The sequence below is a fragment of the Thalassophryne amazonica genome, chromosome 8, assembly GCF_902500255.1.
Source record: "Thalassophryne amazonica chromosome 8, fThaAma1.1, whole genome shotgun sequence".
Classification (NCBI taxonomy): Eukaryota; Metazoa; Chordata; class Actinopteri; order Batrachoidiformes; family Batrachoididae; genus Thalassophryne; species Thalassophryne amazonica.
In genome coordinates this window covers 104,278,135-104,297,781 of record NC_047110.1, presented here as the reverse complement: position 1 = coordinate 104,297,781, position 19,647 = coordinate 104,278,135, and the positions used below count along the sequence as shown (strand labels likewise).

The 19,647-nt window shown below is 40.0% G+C and overlaps 1 protein-coding gene across 4 annotated transcripts in view; it reads left to right on the top strand.

Moving 5' to 3' along the window:
- Nucleotides 1-8,386: 8,386 nt before the first annotated feature.
- The window catches only part of LOC117516221 (anoctamin-1-like), a 95,934-nt gene continuing 84,673 nt past the window's right edge, over nucleotides 8,387-19,647 (top strand). For 2 of the 4 annotated variants that reach the window (XR_004562334.1, XM_034177140.1), the window contains exon 1: nucleotides 8,387-8,886. Coding sequence is in view for 3 of the 4 variants with exons in the window: in XM_034177140.1 (XP_034033031.1) it covers nucleotides 8,782-8,886 (105 nt within the window). In the remaining variant the exon portion in view is untranslated. The remainder of the gene's footprint in view (nucleotides 8,887-19,647) is intronic. The other 2 variants (XM_034177139.1, XM_034177138.1) reach the window with 1 other exon arrangement.

Genomic DNA, 19,647 nt, shown 5'->3' with positions numbered 1-19,647 from the left:
ATTCATTAAAGGTGCAGAAATGAAGTCCGTATTTTGCCAATTTACACTTAATTAATGTAAACTGTATTTTTTTAAATCATTAAGGTCAACACAGCATAAGGACATATATATATTTTTTCCCCAGGTGTTGAAAAGTCCTAAACATAATGCTTGACCCATTTCAGAGGCCAAAAGCAGAGTTGTTTAACACTAAGCTAAGATTTAAATGATAATAGTAAATCCTTTTGGCTACTCCATTTTCCACAGCAGATCGGAGATGGATTTGCATGCTGATGTGGCACAAGTTTTACACTGGATACTCTTCCTGATGCAAATCCACATTACAGGGGAGAATGGGCAGTGGATGGTCTGGAACCTTTTGCTATGGAAACAAGCGCACTTAACAGCTTGTCTACCACAACTGCTCATTATTATTATTATAAATAATCCGATAAATCTTGTGTCAGAGTCAATCTGAACTGAAGCGTATAAACAGAAAATTACATAGGCCCAAGGACATACCTTTGAGGAACCCCAGAGGTGAGGAAAGCTGGGTTGTTCTCATCCAGATATGATTCAGTCCAGTTCACAGTTCCTTGAATGCACACGCAGGACAAATGAGACACAAAGGTACTATGGTGAATGTATCAAAAGCTGCAGTTTGGTCCAAAACAACAGGATCTCACTCATCACTCATTTAAAATGGACAAAAATTCTGATTCAGTACTGTGGTGAGATCTGGAATTCGACAAACTCACACTATAACTAATAATGACACTGACTTAATGACAACAGAAGGCCTTGTTTTTAACATGCATGCTTCCACTTATTTCTGCAGGATGAAGCAGATGAGCGTCAACAACTCCGCTTGCATGGGATGGTAGTCCAGGCAGGCTACTTCCCAGCCGAGTTTGCTACCCATTTATAGGTGGGTGGACTGGGACAATGCAGATCAAGTGTCTTGTCCAAGGACAGACTTGTCCAAATGTCCAAGAACAGATACTCGAGCCTCAAGTGTAGTTCAGCTCCTATGCCATAGAAGCACCTGTTGTGTTTCAAAAGTGTTAAGGTTATAATCAGTTAGACTGCATGTATAATGTCATCTGGAGATGCTGGTAGATCTTTCTTTTCTTTGAATTGGTCAAAGAAGGTTTGAAGTTTGTCTATATTTTTCTAAATCATCCATCCAAGTGTAGCAGAAAGTCTGATGTTCTAACCCACTTCAAGCTTTCTGCAGAGCCACTTGAAAGCCATAACAGCATGAAAACCAGGTTTCTGGTGTGAAATCATACATACCGCTGGAGAGAAGAGGCTCATCTGAAGAAAACCAGAGAGACATCATAGGAGCAGAATAACTCATTTCCGGATCTATGGAGGCACTGGATCACCGGGTAGGATTCAAAGTACAAGTTCTGCAAGTGGGAAGATGGAACATCGTGTTTCTCGGCACAGTTCTTATATTCTCTCATGAAGACCATGCATGATGAAGAAAAGTTTTAGGAAATAACATTAATGAGGAGCGATAAGGATGTAGCAGTGATGATTCTGCACAAACGAAGCAAATAACTGAAATATGTCAAACTTAATGTATAAATTTTCACTAATTTGACTGGTGATACAGTTTATTTTTTTTGTTAGCTAACTGTTACAGATAGACAAGTTACAATGCATAAACACACACATTTGTCACCATTTCCTTCTTGTTTCCTATGAGATCCGACCTTTGACCCCTTCATTTTGCTGCATCCAGTCAAACACGTGACCCTGTGGGACTCAAGGAACTACAAGGTCCCCGCTGTCTTTTGCTGGATTGGCTGTGTATTTTTTAAGTGTTAAAGTCTAAAAATAAAACTTGACTGCGGATGTTGGTCCTGTGTTACATAAGGTTCTGGGATTGAAGTGTCACGAATGAGAGACTGTACAGAAAGTTTCAGGATCTCAGTTCTCACAAAGTAAACAATCATGGAGGAAAGACATTTTCCTGGAACAGCTTCACAGGGGGAAAATAGACCCAGAATTGACTTTGTGCTTAATATTTTGGTCATTTTTTTATTATTGTACTTCAGGAAAGATGTCACAGGTTTCCTGCACTCACCTTTGCAAAGGAAATATGAACCATTATTCACTCAATAAATCAAACTGTATTTATTCTGTATTGCACTAAATTTCACATACCACAGTCATGTGATCATTCTCAAAGCTAAAAATGTCTACTTCCAGAAATAGAGCCTGGATGTCTCTTTTGACATTTCAAATTCCAAACAGTTAATTTAAACAAGACAAAAAAGTATGTTTTTGTTTCTACTTGGAAAACATGAATATGAATATTACTTAAAAGGAACATCACTCAGGCATATGAACAAAGTCTATAGAAAAGAAATGAAAACAGAAAATAAAGAAAACAGAAGTTCAATTACCTCCTTTTAAAAATACTGGACTGGAATTACTGTCTTTCGTGTACATCTTCACATTATGTAAAGTCTAAGTTAAAGCCATAAACTAATGTAGTAGGAGTCGTGCTTACGCAGTAAATATCTCGAAATCCGTCAAACACAAAAGTCAAATTAGTTCACCTTGAACATGTCAAACCAAAATATTTTCCTTCATTCACATCATATAGTGTGCTATTGTGTGAAGTTTAATTAAAATCCATGAACCGGTTTAGATGGAGTTGCACTTAAGACTCACAGACAGACAAACAACAAAACACTTGTTTGAAGAATATATTAGCAGAAATTTCATATTTGGTTTTATACTTGCATACAAATGTAAGAAAAAAAAAAGAAAAATGACATTTAGGAGTAATCTGACAGGGGACGTAATATAAACATGTCCTTCTTGGTGCGTCTTTGCTACAATCAACTCCTCCTTCATCAGACGTGACGGTTTTGGGGTTTACACTGGCTGCTGTTACTTTGATCTCTTTGAACATCTGCTCTCGTTCCTCCTCGGCTCTTTGTGCTTCTCAAGCTTCTCATGCTCCATCTTCCTGATGTTATCTCTTCTGGGATTGTTACATCTATTAGTACTTTTTTCTATGTATCTCAAAGCCTCACAAGGTCTCATCTCTGTCATTCTCAACCACTTGGAACATGTTGCAATCCAGACAGAAATGTGTTCATCATTGTGTGGCTAGTGGGGATTCCCCTTTGGCTGACCCAGTAGAGAACAGGTCTTGTGAATAAGAAGCCTGGAGTTTAAATCCCACCGGAAGCCACAAAATGTTCTCTCTGTTGTAACAGGTGTTGTTGACAGAATGTGGCAGATGATCACATCGTCCCAATTGTAGATGAAGGCACACGTAACCTTGGGATGAGGTCAAAATGTGCTGGAGAGATATGTAGTGTAACCAAGTCTGGTGTTCAAATCCCACCAGGAGCTGTAAAGATGTATTGCGTGGCTATAAATTGGCGTTACTTGGCAGGATGTGGCGGCTGACCAAGTAGTGTCATGTGAAGGTTCTTAATCCATAAAAGCACCCGTGACCTTGGGATGAGATCAAATCATAGCAGGTACAGGTAGTAAAGTGAAATCTAAACTGGAATATGTTCTTAGTAGCTTGGCTCAGGGAATTCCCCTTTGTCCAGCCTGGCAGAGTGTTGGTCTCACAAGCAAGAGGTCTGTGGCTGAATCCCACCAGGAGCCACAAAGATATATCACTTGGATACAGTAGCAAGGCACAATCCAGACTGAATGAGAATTTCCCCTATGATCAACCTACTGTAGTGAGGTGTAAGACTCATGAATAAGAAATCTGGAGTCTGAATCCTACTGTCACATGACAATTATAACCGAGAGAATAGCCAGGAGGAACTGAGCTGGGCACTGCACCTGTTTGGGTTGTTTGACATTCAGACTTTCAGACGTCCAGTTCACACTCAGCACAAATGTTACCGTGTTGACTATCCCACAAGTTTGCATGTGTTGGATTGTCACGTCTTTGTACCTTTAATCCTGTCTGTCGTGGTAGACTATTGGCTCTTTTGATGTTGATCTCTGGGATGTCCTTCAGACTCATCTTTATAAGGTATTATTAGGATTTCTCAAAGTTAGACCTTTGGCAATGAGACAGATACTCTGGTATTGTCTGTCCACAAAGGACAGCCTAAATGTTAGAACCACACTGCATCAACAGATGTTCTTGTTTTTGTGGTCACTGAGAAATCTGCACATTTTTTAAATCTGTATTGTCTGGGAGACAGAGCAATGGAATTTCAATTCCCAATATGTCTGAGTATGCATTGCAGAATTAACAAAGTTCACCTGACTTGATATTACTATGACTTTCTAAGGTATTTTTCAAAATTGTATATTTATCACATTTTCTCTGAAAATAACCTAACCTACCTGATGGTTCTGTTGAGTCCTTTAAATCCAATTGGTTATTCTTACACCAAAGTTATTATAAGTCCAGGCAGTTCTGGATTTGCCACTGACAAGGACATAAAAGTGATTTTAATGCTTATACACTTACTGCTTATATACTTTGTGTTCTTTTTTTCTCTTCTAGCAGTCTCTTTTCTTTATCCAAGATATCATTCTTACTAACGTGACAGATTTGCCCGGGCCAGCCTCAGAAAAGGCCAGTTTCTGGATATGAAAGGTATAGCTTGATGTGGATCAAAGGTCAAAATGATGCAATAAAGCTGAGATTTTGTCAGTCAGACTAAATGTAGATTTCCTCTCTGGGCCCCTTGTCTCTGGTGTACTCTCCCAGCATCTATTGACACTTAACACCTTGCAGTGACACCCCCAGGGCCCCACCAGAAACCATCCCTCCTTTCCTTTCTGCTCTCCTTTGCTGGTTTCATAGCCCTCCTTCCCCAGCACTAACTCCAGGTTTTCCTTGCCCTTTCACAAGATACAGGCTCTCAGATGTCTTCTAACTTGCTTCAGGTTCTCCATCTTCATTCAATGTGTCCAGGTTCTCTTTTCTTCACTACTCACTGAATCCAGGTTGTCATTCCCTCGTCACAGGAACCAGGTTTGTGCATGTCCCATCACAGGCTCTCCCTCTCAACTCATTGGGTGTCATTCACCAATATCTTCTAAAGAATCTTCTTAGATTACTTCTTATGCAGTCCCTATGAAGCTCCTTAAGAAAACTCTACATCAGATTCATCAACGTGTTCGTAAACTGCAGAATTGTTCACAGCTGTGTTCTTAAATTATTGAATCCCATCTCCTTGTACACTGAAAGCGCGTGCCTGGTGAGCCTAATCAACATATGATTAGCATACGTAACAGCCCATCAATGCCCATAAAAGGGCATGAGACTATATGGCTGCGAGCAGACACATGTTTCATGAAGAGGAAACAAAATACCAAAAGCAAAAAGCAAATCAATTTCAGCACAGCAGCCAAAAAGAAAAAAAAAAAAGAAAAAAAAATTGGCAGTTCGGACGTGAAGGTACTGCTGCAGGAAAGCAGTCATGCGAAGAAGATTCTACTCAGTAGCCTTAGTATAGGTTAAACAAACACCAACAAAAAGCACAAATGGGAGGCTGTCAATCTAAATCATTTTATATTTAATTTTCCCCCACCCTACTTTTTTAGGAGTACCATAGACTGTCTGCATTCAGACCTGGGCCCTGCAGAAACACTGCCATCCCCTCCCTATTTCATGAAAAACACTTGATTAATGTCAAAGTGTTGGTAGACTGTAAAAACTGAAGTTCACCAGCTGCCTTGAATATGTGAGTTAATTCAACTGAATGTCAGTTAACTCACCTTAAAGATGAGCTTCGGTTCAACTTACAATTAGTGAAGACAATGGATAGTTTTAAGTTCAGATTTTGAAAACATATAAACTTGAGTCCGATATCCTAAACTTGCCATTACAAGTGAAGTAAATTTAATATAAAAAAATACTCTGTAAATTACCAAAACGTAACATATAATATTGAACAGAGATATCACGGAAATATCACTGCAATATCATATTTTGATAAACTTCACATAAGCAGACAATGCAACAAATGTGACATGTTGGCACTGAAATGTGCGTAAGAGTACTCCTGAGTGTTCGGAGGATTTGTTCTTACCCAAGACGTCTTGTGACCATGGCGGCTCTTATCTAAGGACAAATCCTGGATAGGAAAACATTCATGAATGCCACAATCTTCGTAAAAACTTCGTAAGCAGGACTTAGGAACAAATTTGTTCTTAAGAACGGTTTGTTGATGAGACCCATTGACTCTAGGTTCCTCCTTCACATGATTCAGGCTACCCCTCATGGGTTCTAGGATCTTCATTTCAGCTCAATAGCGTGGCCCAGTCTCATTTGAACCCTGCATGATATCGTGGGATTTGACCACTTATGGGACAGCCGCTCCCATTGCACAATATATACACAGCATAACTTCACATGGGAAAATGGTGTACTGTTTTGTTTTCAGCTTCAATCACTGAAGCAGTCGCAAAAAGTGCAGGTTTTTTTTGGTTCCCAGTGGAGAAGGGAAGACGAGGCGAAAGGGAGCGGGCGTGTCTGTAAGTGTTCACCTACACAACTAACGTGAGTAGCTACGTTCTCTTGCCTGCACAACCACCTCAACACGTTTGAGCTCTGGGTCATAAACAAACTGCAACACATGTCCACTTTCCCACCACATCATCACTTTTTCTTTGTATTTTCACTTTCTTTGTGTGTAGTTTGCCCAAAATCTCAGTGCCGTGTTTCGTTCCCCGGAAGTAGAGAAATTGTGTCATATTTGACCCCTTTAGTGCTTGCCCTCAAACAAGACTGCACTGCCCAATAGTTCCCCTTAAACCGCATGTTCAAGGCAGAATATCGCACCACTATTCTGCTGTACCAAACACAGAAGTGGGAAATTGAGGTTCTAGCAGCATTGTATAGAAGCACACAGGGTAAGAAGCACACAGAGTATCAGGAGTAGACGTAAGAGACAATTTGCAAAATATAAACAAATCTAAATACCAGAAATAGTATCTCACTGGCTACAACTGTTCCTCCCCTTCCCGTCCTCTGTCTTCCTGTTACTCCTCCTCTCTCTGAGTGAGGAGTTGTACAGTCTGATGGTCTGAGGGACAAAGGAGTTTTTCAGTCTGTTGGTCCTGCACTTGGGAAGGACCAGTCTATAGCTGAAGAGGCTCCTCTGGTTGCTGATGGTGGTGTGCAGAGGATTAATGGCTACATTTCTATTAATTTTATCTTTTGACAATTTTTATACTTGTATATGTGCATGATGTGCACTTTTTGTGTACTGCTGCACACTTTTTAAAATCACACTAATAAATGAATTACGAATCATGTTGGCCCTCTGTTAAGCCGGCAGTTTCTCACAGAACCAACCTGATGGAGACTTACTGGTTAGCACTGCAGCCTCACAGCAAGAAGGTCTTGGTAAATATACGACATGCTCAGGGTACTTATCTCTCTGTTTACAAATGTGTCTCAGATACTTCATCTGCATTGTCCCACTCTACCCAGCTGTAAAGGGGTACTAGCCTTGACTGGGGAAGTAACCTGCAATGGACTGGCATCCCAACCTGGGGGAGTCGTAGACTCACGTCTGCTTCATGCTATGGAATGTAGAAATAAGCACCAACACCAATAAGCTTCAGGGTCTGTATAGAACTAACTGCCTCCCTTATTGACATAAAGCCAGATCTACATGGAGAAATGACCAAATGTGCATGTTTTTGATGGCCGTAGGAAACTTGAACCCCAAAGAACTGAACTGGGAAGATACAGAAATGTCTCGTTCGGTGACACAGACAGGTAGATATTCATTTCTTAGCTCCACCTGGGGAAAATTGCAGTGTCCCAGCAGCAGTGATAATAAAATTGTGCAACAGTAGAGTAAAATGTGCAAATAAAAAGCAAACATAAATACCTAGGCACGGCAAATCAAGGGAAGCAAAAACAGAGAAAACCTGTGTACTAATGACATGCCTGGCAATCAAACCCAGGTCTACATATTGGTAATCCAACTCCTTATCCCGGTGAGCCACTTGCTTTACATCCCAGGAAGGGCATCTGGTGTAAAACGTGTGCCAAGTTCGTATACGGTGACCCCATGCAAATGGGAGCCTCAATTTACATACTGAAGTCTGCCAGTATTTCAACAATGTTGGCTTTCGCAAAGCTGACACTTCTGAATGATGACAGGAAATCAAACCTACAACCCTCTAGCCATGAGGAAGCTTCTCTAACTGTTTCGGTGATACCACTTTGATGACTTATGAATGCTTTCCTGTTCTCTCGGGGTGGCTTTGAGTCACTGGGTTGATGAAACCGTTTGGAATTGATGATATCAGTTACTATCATGTGCACACTGTTGAATTATGAGGGTACAACATGGGAATGTTTGCTTTTGCTGCTCCATGTTGATTTGTGTTGTGTCTAAGGTGCCAACTTTGACCTCTCAGTGATTACTAGTCATTGGCACAGAAACAGATGTGTTGGAAGATCTTGTAGTGATTTCAGCCCAGCAGAAAAAGTAGAAGAGGGCGCCTTGTCTTCAGAGTTTTATCGTTGTCTAAGTTTAGATCTTGGCGACCAAGGAGGCTGCTTCTCAAATAACATGGCTGTGGTCACTTTAAAGAGACATGAAAAAAAGTCTCAGGAAAGTGACAAGTCCTGAGAAATAAGAGAGCGAGTGAGCGAGAGAGGGAGAGAGAGGAAAGAACGAGGCAGACACTGTCATGACACAGAGACAGAGGGACGGGGACCACAGACAGGAGTATTCTGTTTTGTGATAACTTTTCTTTGCCCATCGGCTGAATTTCATTCATCCATCTATTGCTTCCTCTCTGCCGTCTGCGTGCGGGGGCTAGGAAATGGCAGAAGAAGAAGCAGAGCCAACCGGCCTCAGTCCAACATCCAGATCAGAGCAAAGGGCTCCACATTTTCTACGAGATATCATCTTCCATGGCAAGTTTAAGGTAAGTGACACCCCAAGAGGAGCGAACTGGGCAAACGTAGCAAGAAGAGGGGGCACTGAAGAGCAAGCAGGAGCCGTGGGGTGATGTAGACGGTGTCAATATCTTGCACATTGAGGGAAGAAGGCTCATTAAGCACCAAAATATTACAGTCCAGTGTTTCCTTTTTCTGTCTTTTCACTTCCACACATGGACATACTAACATCTTACAAAAGACATTTGATGTTTCCATGAGTTTTCTTTTCTATATTAGTCTATTCACACATGGTTTGAATAGAATCTGTGAAAACACCTGACTGGTACCAAGCTAATGTGAGACTTGGCAAGACGAATCTCAAGATCTGTAGAAATCCTATCGGGACCTAAAGTATAGGTGATTCTTAGACTACGGGCACTTATTATGTCCTTTGATCATATTGTATGAAAAACAGAAAAAAGGGGAAATTTCACACTTTTATAGTTATCTTTACAATGAAAGTGTTTTAAGAAATTTGTTCTAGTAGTCTATGATGACTTTTTCACCTTTTTTCAGCATCATTATATGCAAATATTGCTGTTTTGTGCTTGTCCCACACCCAGACTTTTGATCTTCAATGATAAAAATGAATGGTAAAAAAATGTTTTTTTCTAATGTTTTAAAATATCTCTGAATAAAATATCAGTAAAATAATCAAAACATAATAGGGGTATTCAATGTCATACAACTGTTGTGATTTTTTTAAACAAAATGTAGTTGTCCCACACTACTGCCGTAATTTCTACCACAACACTGTAATGTCCCTTTAAACAGTTTGTATGAAAGATTGTTTGGGTAGTTTCTATGGAGAACAGTGACATCAGAGCACATGTACGAGGTCTATTAGAAAAGTATCCGGCCTTATTTAAAAAAAAAAAAAAACATATGGATTTGAATCACATGTGCTTGCGTGAGCCAACCTTGAACCTTCATGCGCATGCGTGATTTTTTTCACGCCTGTCGGTTGCGTCATTCGCCTGTGAGCAGGCTTTGAGTGAGGAGTGGTCCACCCCCCTCGGCGGATTTTCATTGTCAGGGAAATGGCTGAGAGACTGCCGCTTTGCTTGATCAAATTTTTTTTAGAAACTGTGAGGCACATCCATGTGGACACCATTCGAGAAATTCAGGTGGTTTTTGGTGAAAATTTTATGGGCTTCAAAGACATTAAGGGATGTTACTGTCGCTTTAAGGACGGCCCACAGCAGCTGTGGGGCGCGCCACGCTCCAGCTGCCATCGACAGGCTGAACGACCATTTCATTTCTAAACGGATCACTCTGTGGATCCGTGACCGTCGTGTGCACTTTCTCTGGTTATCACAAGAGCTGGACATCACCCATTTTCCTGCAGATTTCACTTTTAACAAGAGATTTTGTCATGGAAAGCCGAGCGGATGCTTCGCGCGTCATGATGGATTCGCTGCTGGACCGACACAAAACCACCTCTGTTTTGGTCTCACAGGACGGCTTTGAGATGGCGTTCAGACAGCTGTCGGTGGTTTTTCAGTCGAGTGATTATCCAAGAAATTGTGGATGTGCTTGGACATGCCAGAACATGTTCTGTGACGCTTCATCACGGCGTTGCTTTGCGCGTCGCAGCACCGCCGTGATGCGCGGAATTCCTCCGCACGTCTGTCTCAATTTGCCAAAAAAGTGCTGATGTCCACGTCTTTTCACAATTCCTGTGCTAGTCCAGACGACGTCCCGGATAAAACACAGCGTCCAGTTTGGAAATGAACGGCACATTCCACTGTTACAAGGAGTTTTTGTCATGGAAAGGAGCGGACGCTTCGCGCATCACGATGGCAAGCGAGACAAAGAACAACTCCGTTTCGGAGTGCCAAAAGGACAAGCTGGGACATGCCTTTCAGTGCTTACCAGTCGAGTGAGTATCAGAGAAATTGTGGAGAGGTGGACATGTCCCAGCTTGTCCTTCTGGCACTCCGAAACGGAGGTTTTCTTTGTCTCGCTTGCCGTCGTGACGCGCAAAGCTCGTCACGCTCCAAAGCAATGCCGTGATGAAGTGTCACAGAACATGTTCTGGCATGTCCAGGCACATCCACAATTTCTTGGATAATCATTCGACTGAAAAACCACCGACAGCTGTCTGAACGGCATCTCAAAGCTGTCCTGTGAGACCAAAACGGAGGTGGTTTTGTGTCAGTCCAGCAGCGAATCCATCATGACGCGCGAAGCGTCCGCTCGGCTTTCCATGACAAAATCTCTTGTTAAAAGTGAAATCTGCAGGAAAATGGGTGATGTCCAGCTCTTGTGATAACCAGAGAAATTGCACACGATGGTCACGGATCCACAGAGCGATCCGTTTAGAAATGAAATGGTCGTTCAGCTTGTCGACGGCAGCTGGAGCGCGGCGCGCCCCACAGCTGCTGTGGGCCGTCCTTAAAGCGACAGTAACGTCCCTTAATGTCTTTGAAGCCCATAAAATTTTCACCAAAAACCACCTGAATTTCTCGAATGGTGTCCACATGGATGTGCCTCACACTTTCTAAAAAAATTTGATCAAGCAAAGCAGCAGTCTCTCAGCCATTTCCCTGACAATGAAAATCCGCCGAGGGGGGTGGACCACTCTTCACTCAAAGCCTGCTCACAGGCAAATGACACAACCGACAGGAGTGAAAAAAAAATCACACATGCGCATGAAGGTTCAAGGTTGGCTCACGCAAGCACACGTGATTCAAATCCATATGTTGTTTTTTTTTTAAATAAGGTTGGATACTTTTCTCATAGACCTCGTATATAGCGCCAAATCACAACAAACAGTTGCCCCAAGGCGCTTTATATTGTAAGGCAATGGTGTGGTGGAAATTACATTTACAAGGCCAATAGTGCCCGTAGTTAAAGAATCACCCATATATGAATTACAAACAAAGCCAATGATATTAGATCTAATCCAAAATGCAATAGACCAGAGTGTTGCCAACACAGTAACTACAGTTTTGCTATGTTGTTCAATAATTTTCATAGCATGTTGGTAACCACACAGATTTATAAAGAAGTTCACTTCTAATAAAGATTTTTTTGTGGGATGGGATGAAACTACATATAGATTACTGCAATTTTGTTGTGTTTATTCTCATTAGTCTCATGTTTATTGGCTCCTATCAACTGATACCTGCAATCCATGTACTGTGCAACTTCCATGTTGGTGCCAAACAGCCAAACAAACAGTCTGGATGGTGCACAGGTATAACAAAACTGTCAATTAATTGAGAAACAATAAACACAATAGCACAGATTACTACAGTTTTGTCCCATCCCAGATGAATTTTGTGACATGATCAGAATTATGCCACACTTTTTTAATTTGACAGACAATCAACAGATCGCTTGCTTTGCAATATGTTTTTCTAATAAATATAACAAGACAGATTATTAGTTTTGTCCCACCACAGATGATTTTTGTGACATGCTCAGAAAATGACAATAAATAAGAAAATAAATAAATAATAATAAAAAATTGTCAAGAAGGCACAGATTTTTTAAGAATTTAACATGCAATCAACAAGCTGAAAAGACAGAACCCTTGCATTGCATTATATTTTACAGATGTGTAACAATACATTGTGAATCGTGATAATTGTATTGCGGAGCCTGTATTGTTTTTGTTTGTTTGTTTTTTGTAAAATGAGTATCGTGAGACCATGAAAGCAAACCATGGCAAGGAACAAAGGACTTCTTGTAGAACAATCATAAATATTTATAAATATATAAATAGGAAACAGATAAGCTCAAGAATTACAATTTATATTTCAGAATAATTTGTTTCTTTAAACATTCACCAGAGATTACTTTCTACATAATTAGTGTGATGTATCTACGAATTGAGACACGTTTCGAATCGAGACAGGCGTACCGTGATATATATCATATCATGGAGTTAGCACGTCGTTACAACCTTAATATTTTACCCATAAATATGACGAGACAGATTACAATAGTTTTGTCCTGTTTTGGATTGTTTTTGTGGCACAATTAGGGAATGCCAAATGTCTGTTTTATGCAAGGAAGAGAAAAAGCGACAGAGCTCAAACAGACTATAGCTCATGTACAGCACTGTGCACATGTTTTAGGCACATTTAATGCATCATAAAAGCATTAAAAATAATGAAAAAATAATAAATATGCATAAATAAATGAAATGTGTGATGAATTTCAACTTTAATCAATATGAAATTTGAGTTGTATTTATATGTGATTTTTCGGTATACAAGTCACACCAGAGTATAAGCTGCAGGACCTCAAAAACTATTTTAAGAAAAATGTGACTTAAAGTATGAGTATTTGTGTTTTACAGTCATTTTAATATTGCATGATCATTTGCAACTGTTTGTGTGTTATTCTACTGGCCAGTACACTTACAAAGAAATTATTATTATTATTATTATTATTATGGAATAAAAAAGATATAGCTCACATATTCACTTTTACTAGAACTGATGTTGTGTTGACATGCCAGTAAAGAAGGTAGTGGGGAGGGACATCAAATGCTACTTTTATTATAATGCTGGGATTCCTAAAATTTTTGCAGAGTACCGTATTTCATTTAAATATTATATTAACCGCTGCCAAAACAAGATGCAGGCAGACTGGATGTGTGTTCCAATGAACTTACAATGTGAAACACAGAGCATCTTTTCTGCATTAGTGTTTCCATTTGCTATTCCCATGAAACACCAGAGTGGAATTGTGTGAAATACACGGCATTCCGTACAGGTGGAAAAGGATCCAGCCCTATAGTTAGGACTGGATCAGGTGACCCTGAACCATCCCTTAGTTATGCTGCTATAGACGTAGACTGCTGGGGGGTTCCCATGATGCACTGTTTCTTTCTCTTTTTGCTATGTATGCACCACTCTGCATTTAATCATTAGTGATCGATCTCTGCTCCCCTCCACAGCATGTCTTTTTCCTGGTTCTCTCCCTCAGCCCCAACCAGTCCAGCAGAAGACTGCCCCTCCCTGAGCCTGGTTCTGCTGGAGGTTTCTTCCTGTTAAAAGGGAGTTTTTCCTTCCCACTGTAGCCAAGTGCTTGCTCACAGGGGGTCGTTTTGACCGTTGGGGTTTTACATAATTATTGTATGGCCTTGCCTTACAATATAAAGCGCCTTGGGGCAACTGTTTGTTGTGATTTGGCGCTATATAAAAAAATTGATTGATTGATTGATTGACACTGTTTATACGTGCTCATCCAACACAGTTGGTGCTGAACAAAAGATGAAAGCAGACATAATTGTAGTTACTGACAAGGTCACTCAAGCTGCACTTAACTGAGGTATTTTATGCCTCGTGTGTGGTGAGCAGAGCAGTAAAGAGCTCATAAAGCCCTGCCAGAAGGGCTGGAACATGTCTTTGCTATTTGGTGCTAATCTCAAAAGGTTTGTCTTCGGCGCTGCACAAAAGAATTCTGCAAAGTTACTGAATGTAAACAAGGTGCCAGACATGCCTCGAGCTTACGGTCATGTCACGCACAAATGAGACCAAATTATTGGCACCTGCTGGCTTTGTAATTAGATCTAGCGTAGGCACCTTCCTCCACATCTGCAGCCAAAGGTTAAAAGTAGACTTCATGAGAAGAAATACAGTAAGTAGTCTGAGATCACGATACACTGCTCATAACTAACTCACTATTTATGTCCCAAATATAAATTACTCATGAGTGGACGTCCAATAGATACTGCAGTAAAACTACAGTTTTACTGCAGTATCACTGAGGCAGTGCTTACAGCAGCAACATTTTTTTAGCCACATATGAAATATCTTAAAAATGGTCATCCTCTGGTTTCCTAATCTGAGCACACATTCCTCTGTCTATATTTGTTCTGTTTTATATACAACCAATGCCAGCAGAGTTATCATTTCATTGGTAAAATGAGATACAGTGCATCCAGAAAGTATTCAGAGCTTAACTTTATCCACATTTTGTTATGTTACAGATTATTTCCAAAATGGATGAAATGAATTCTTTCCTCCAAATTCTACACACAATACCCCGTAATGACAATGTGATTTTTTTTTCAGATTTTTGGAAATTCATTAAAAATAAAAATATAACGCAGTGCTAAAATACCCTCAGCTGTATAAGCATGTAACTTTTAACAGTGTTTGCAGGAGGGTGTGCGTGTGTACATACATGAGCTTTGAAAAGACTGGAAGTTACATTTGACTGTGTGTGATGCGTGTGCATGCTGACGTCCGCGAGATGTGTTGTAAATCACTCCAGAGGTGTTATCAAGTTACAAAAACAGTGTTTTAAGTTTTAGAAGTATTTATTTGTCACTTGCTTTTACATAATATTGGAGAAACATGTTAGATTTACACAAAAACGCAGCTGTTTCAGAGCGGATTCCGCTATGTTGAATTAGCAGCCAGACACAAACCAGCCAGTGACATCATGGTGCCTCTTTACTGTGATTGGCTGTCACGCCCCCCCCCCCCCCAAAAAAAAACAAAACAAAACGCAGATTTGCATGATTCATAGCATAACAATAGGAAACAGAATGTGACCTTTTGTATTCTTAAAACTGGTCAAAGTTAGCCATCTTTTAACTTGTCCAAGGTCTGTGTCCCAAGAATGTTCCCTGTGAATTTGAAGACCCAGGCAGTAATAAGACTCAACTTATGCTGAGCACAGACAGACGGACAGATGGGTGGGTATAAGCAAAGCCTTCACAATACCTGATAGCCATATTTTGATGGCCTCGGGTAAAAAATAAGAAATCACATGTACATAATTATTCACAGCCTTTGCCATGAAGTTCAAAATTGAGCTCAGGTGCATCCTGTTTTCACTGATCATCCCTGAGATGTTTCTACAGCTTAATTAAACTCAGCTGATTGGTAAATTCAGTTGATTGGACATAATTTGGAAAGGCACACACCTGTCTACATATAAGGTCCCACAGTTAACAGTGCATGTCAGAGCACAAACCAAGCATGAAGTCAAAGGAAAATGTCTGTAGACCTCCGAGACAGGATTGTCTTGAGGCACAAATCTGGGGAAGGCTACACAAACATTTCAGCTCCTTTGAAGGTCCCAATGAGTGGCCTCCATCATCCATAAATGGAAGAAGTTCGGATCCACCAGGACTCTTCCTAGAGCTGGAAGCCCATCTAAACTGAGCAATCGGGGGGAAAGGGCCTTAGTCCGGGAGGTGACCAAGAACCTGATGGCCAGTCTGTTTAGCTCAGGTGCATCCTGTTTCCACTGATCACTATTGAGATGTTTCTACAGCTTGATTGGTGTCCACCTGGGGTAAATTCAGTTGACTGGACATGATTTGGAAAGGCACACACCTGTTTACATATAAAGTTCCACAGTTGACCCCACTTGGAGTTTGCCAAAAGGCACCTGAAGGACTCTCAGACCTTAAGAAACAAAATCCTGTGGTCTGATGAGACAAAGATTGAACTCTTTGCATCATGTTTGGAGGAAACCAGGCACCATCCGTACAGTGAAATATGGTGGTGGCAGCATCATGCTGTGGGGATGTTTTTCAGCAGCAGGAACTGGGAGACTAGTCAGGATTGAGGGAAAGATGAATGCAGCAATGTACAGATACATCCTGGATGAAAACCTGCTCCAGAGCACTCTTGACCTCAGACTGGGGTGACGGTTCCTCTTTCAGCAGGACAATGACCCTAAGCACACAGCCAAGATATCAAGGGAGTGGTTTCAGGACAACCCTGTGAATGTCCTTGAGTGGCCCAGCCAGAGCCCAGACCTGAATCCGATTGAACATCTCTGTAGAGATCGGAAAATGGCTGTGCAATGATGCTCCCAATTCAACCTGATGGAGCTTGAGAGGTGCTGCAAAGAGGAATGGACAAAACTGCCCAAAGATAGGTGCACCAAGCTTGTAGCATCATATTCAAGAAGACTTGAGGCTGTAATTGATGCCAAACATGCATCAACAAAGTATTGAGCAAAGGGTGTGAATACTTAAGTTCATGTGATTTCTTAGTTTTATATTTTTTAATAAATTTGCAAATAAAAAAAAACTTCATGTTGCCATTATGGGGAGTTGTGAGGGGAAAAATGAACTTACTCCATTCTGAAATAACACTGTAACATAACAAAATGACAAAAAAGTGAAGTACCATGATGCACTGATGATGATCCCAGATGCACTGTATCCTAGTTATCAAATGCTATTTAATGTTTGCCTGTAAAAAAAAAAAAAAAAAAAAAATTGTGTGTAGACATTCGACAGAAAATAAGTAAAAGGCACTTGGAGACTGCATAGCTTTACTCAGGTCCAAAGTCCTCTAGTTATGTGTCATTCTGGTTGTTTCATCAAAAGTTAATATCACTGGGACATGCTAATACTCTGCAGGTGTCAAGATCCAACCCAAAGCCACTGTCTTCACCAAATTTAAATCTGGTCTTTTTTTTTAACAGTTTATTTTTTTAGGTTTAAAAAATGGTCGTGACGATCTCACCTATATGCATGTTGAAATGTCCTTGAGCAACATACTGGAGACACATCACTTGTTTTGCAGGCTGAAGCCTTACATGGAAGCTCCTGGCATCAGTTTGTGTTTCTAAATTCACTATGGATAAAAGTGTCTGACAAATGATATATTTCTGCAAATATATTCAACAGATGCTTTTCTGAAGAATATACTAGCAATTACCTAGTAATAAAAAAATCAAATTAATCTAACTTGAATTTACATATTTAAAAAATTTCAGGAGTTTCACTTGACAAATATTTATGGTCCATGATTGAGAAGATTGGTGTGTCTTCAAGAATTACCATTATGGAGAATTTGATCTTATAAACAAATCTGTGTGTTTATACATTCTTGGTTATTTAAAGACCTCATGAAATTGTGATTATCATTGTTTAGAAAACAGCCATTTATTGAAAAGCACTTAATCTATAATTGTCCACTCCCTACATACCATCACTCCAGCTGGATTTTATTTTATTTTTCCATACAGACTTTCTTCAAGAATGCAACAGTGAAGTTGGAAGCACATTGACATTTTTGCTGTGTACTATAATAATAACTATTATTACATCATTATTTTTGTTATTTAGGGAGTTTTTTTCTGGTCAGAAACTTCAAAGTGCTACACATATTAAAACAAACAGAATAAAAATAGGAATATAAAACTATAACAACCATGAGAACAAATTAAAAACATAAAGCCAAACAGATACACATCATACAAACCAACAAATTAAAAAAAGTTATTCAATCATGTACGAGTTAAAAACAGCAGAAATTGAACATGTTTTGTGTTTGACCTTGAAAGATTCCATGGAATAAGACTTTCTAGCTTTGGCAGAAAGTCCATTCCTGTAAGGTTGAAGCACAAAGTGCACAAGCTCTGCAGCCTGCAGACTTCTTTTTAACCACAGAACCACAAAGGAAGACCACAAACCACGTTGGTTCATGAGGCTTAAGGGGTTTCTAAAGATACAAGCGTGCACACAACCTCAAAGAGTTTTATGAACAAAACCTTAAAATCAGCTCACATTCACAGGAAGCCAATGAGACTTGATGTGATTTTTTTTTTTTTAAGTAAGCATCACTGTACATTACAATCTTTTAAACCTTGAAATCATGATGAATTCTGCATTTTCACTAACATAAATTACAATAACAAACTGGAAATCTTCCTTGCAACAACCCCCTCACCGAGGCCACAAGCAGCATGACAGAACCACAAAAATTTGAGCTGTATGTGTCTCAGGGATAAAACAAACATTGCTATATGTTGCACAGTTTCTAGCTTCATACCAGTGACATTGTAGTAATGTAACTTTCATGATCATGTTAAGGATGTAATATAATCAGTGTTTATTTATCTGGGACATTGTGTAAAATGAAAATAAAAACAGAATACAATGATTTGCAAATCCTCTTCAACCTTTATTCAATTGAATACACCACAAAGACAAAATATTTAATGTTCAAACTGATAATCTTCATTGTTTTTGTGAAAATATTTGCTCATTTTGAAATGGATGTCTGCAACACGTTTCAAAAAAGTTGGGACGGGGCAACAAAAGACTGGGAAAGTTGATGAATGCTTAAGGAACACCTAATTGGAAACAGGTGAGTGTCATGATTGTGTATAAAAGGAGCATCCACAAAAGGCTCAGCCATTCACAAGCAAAGATGGGGCGAGGATCACCACTTTGTGAACAACTGCATGAAAAAAATAGTCCAACAGTTTAAGAACAATGCTTCTCAATGTTCAATTGCAAGGAATGTAGGGATTCCATTAGCTATAGTCCATATAATCTGAAGATTCCGAGAATCTGGAGAACTTTCTACACATAAGCGGCAAGGCCAAAAACCAACACTGCATGCCCGTGACCGTCGACCCCTCAGGTGGCACTGCATTAAAAACCAACATCATTGTGTAAAGGATCTTACCATGTGGGCTCAGGAACACTTTAGAAAACCATTGTCAGTTAAGACAGTTCGTCGCTACATCTACAAGTGCAAGTTAAAACTCTACCATGCAAAGCAAAAGCCATAAATCAACAACATCCAGAAACGCCACCACCTTCTCTGGGCCTGAGCTCATTTGAAATGGACAGACGCAAAGTGGAAAAGTGTGCTGTGTCTGATGAGTCCACATTTCAAATCGTTTTTGGAAATCATGGACGTCATGTCCTCCTGACAAAAGAGGAAAAAGACCATTCAGATTGTTTCCAGCACAAAGTTCAAAAGCCAGCATCTGTGATGGTATGGGGGTGTGTTAGTGCCCAT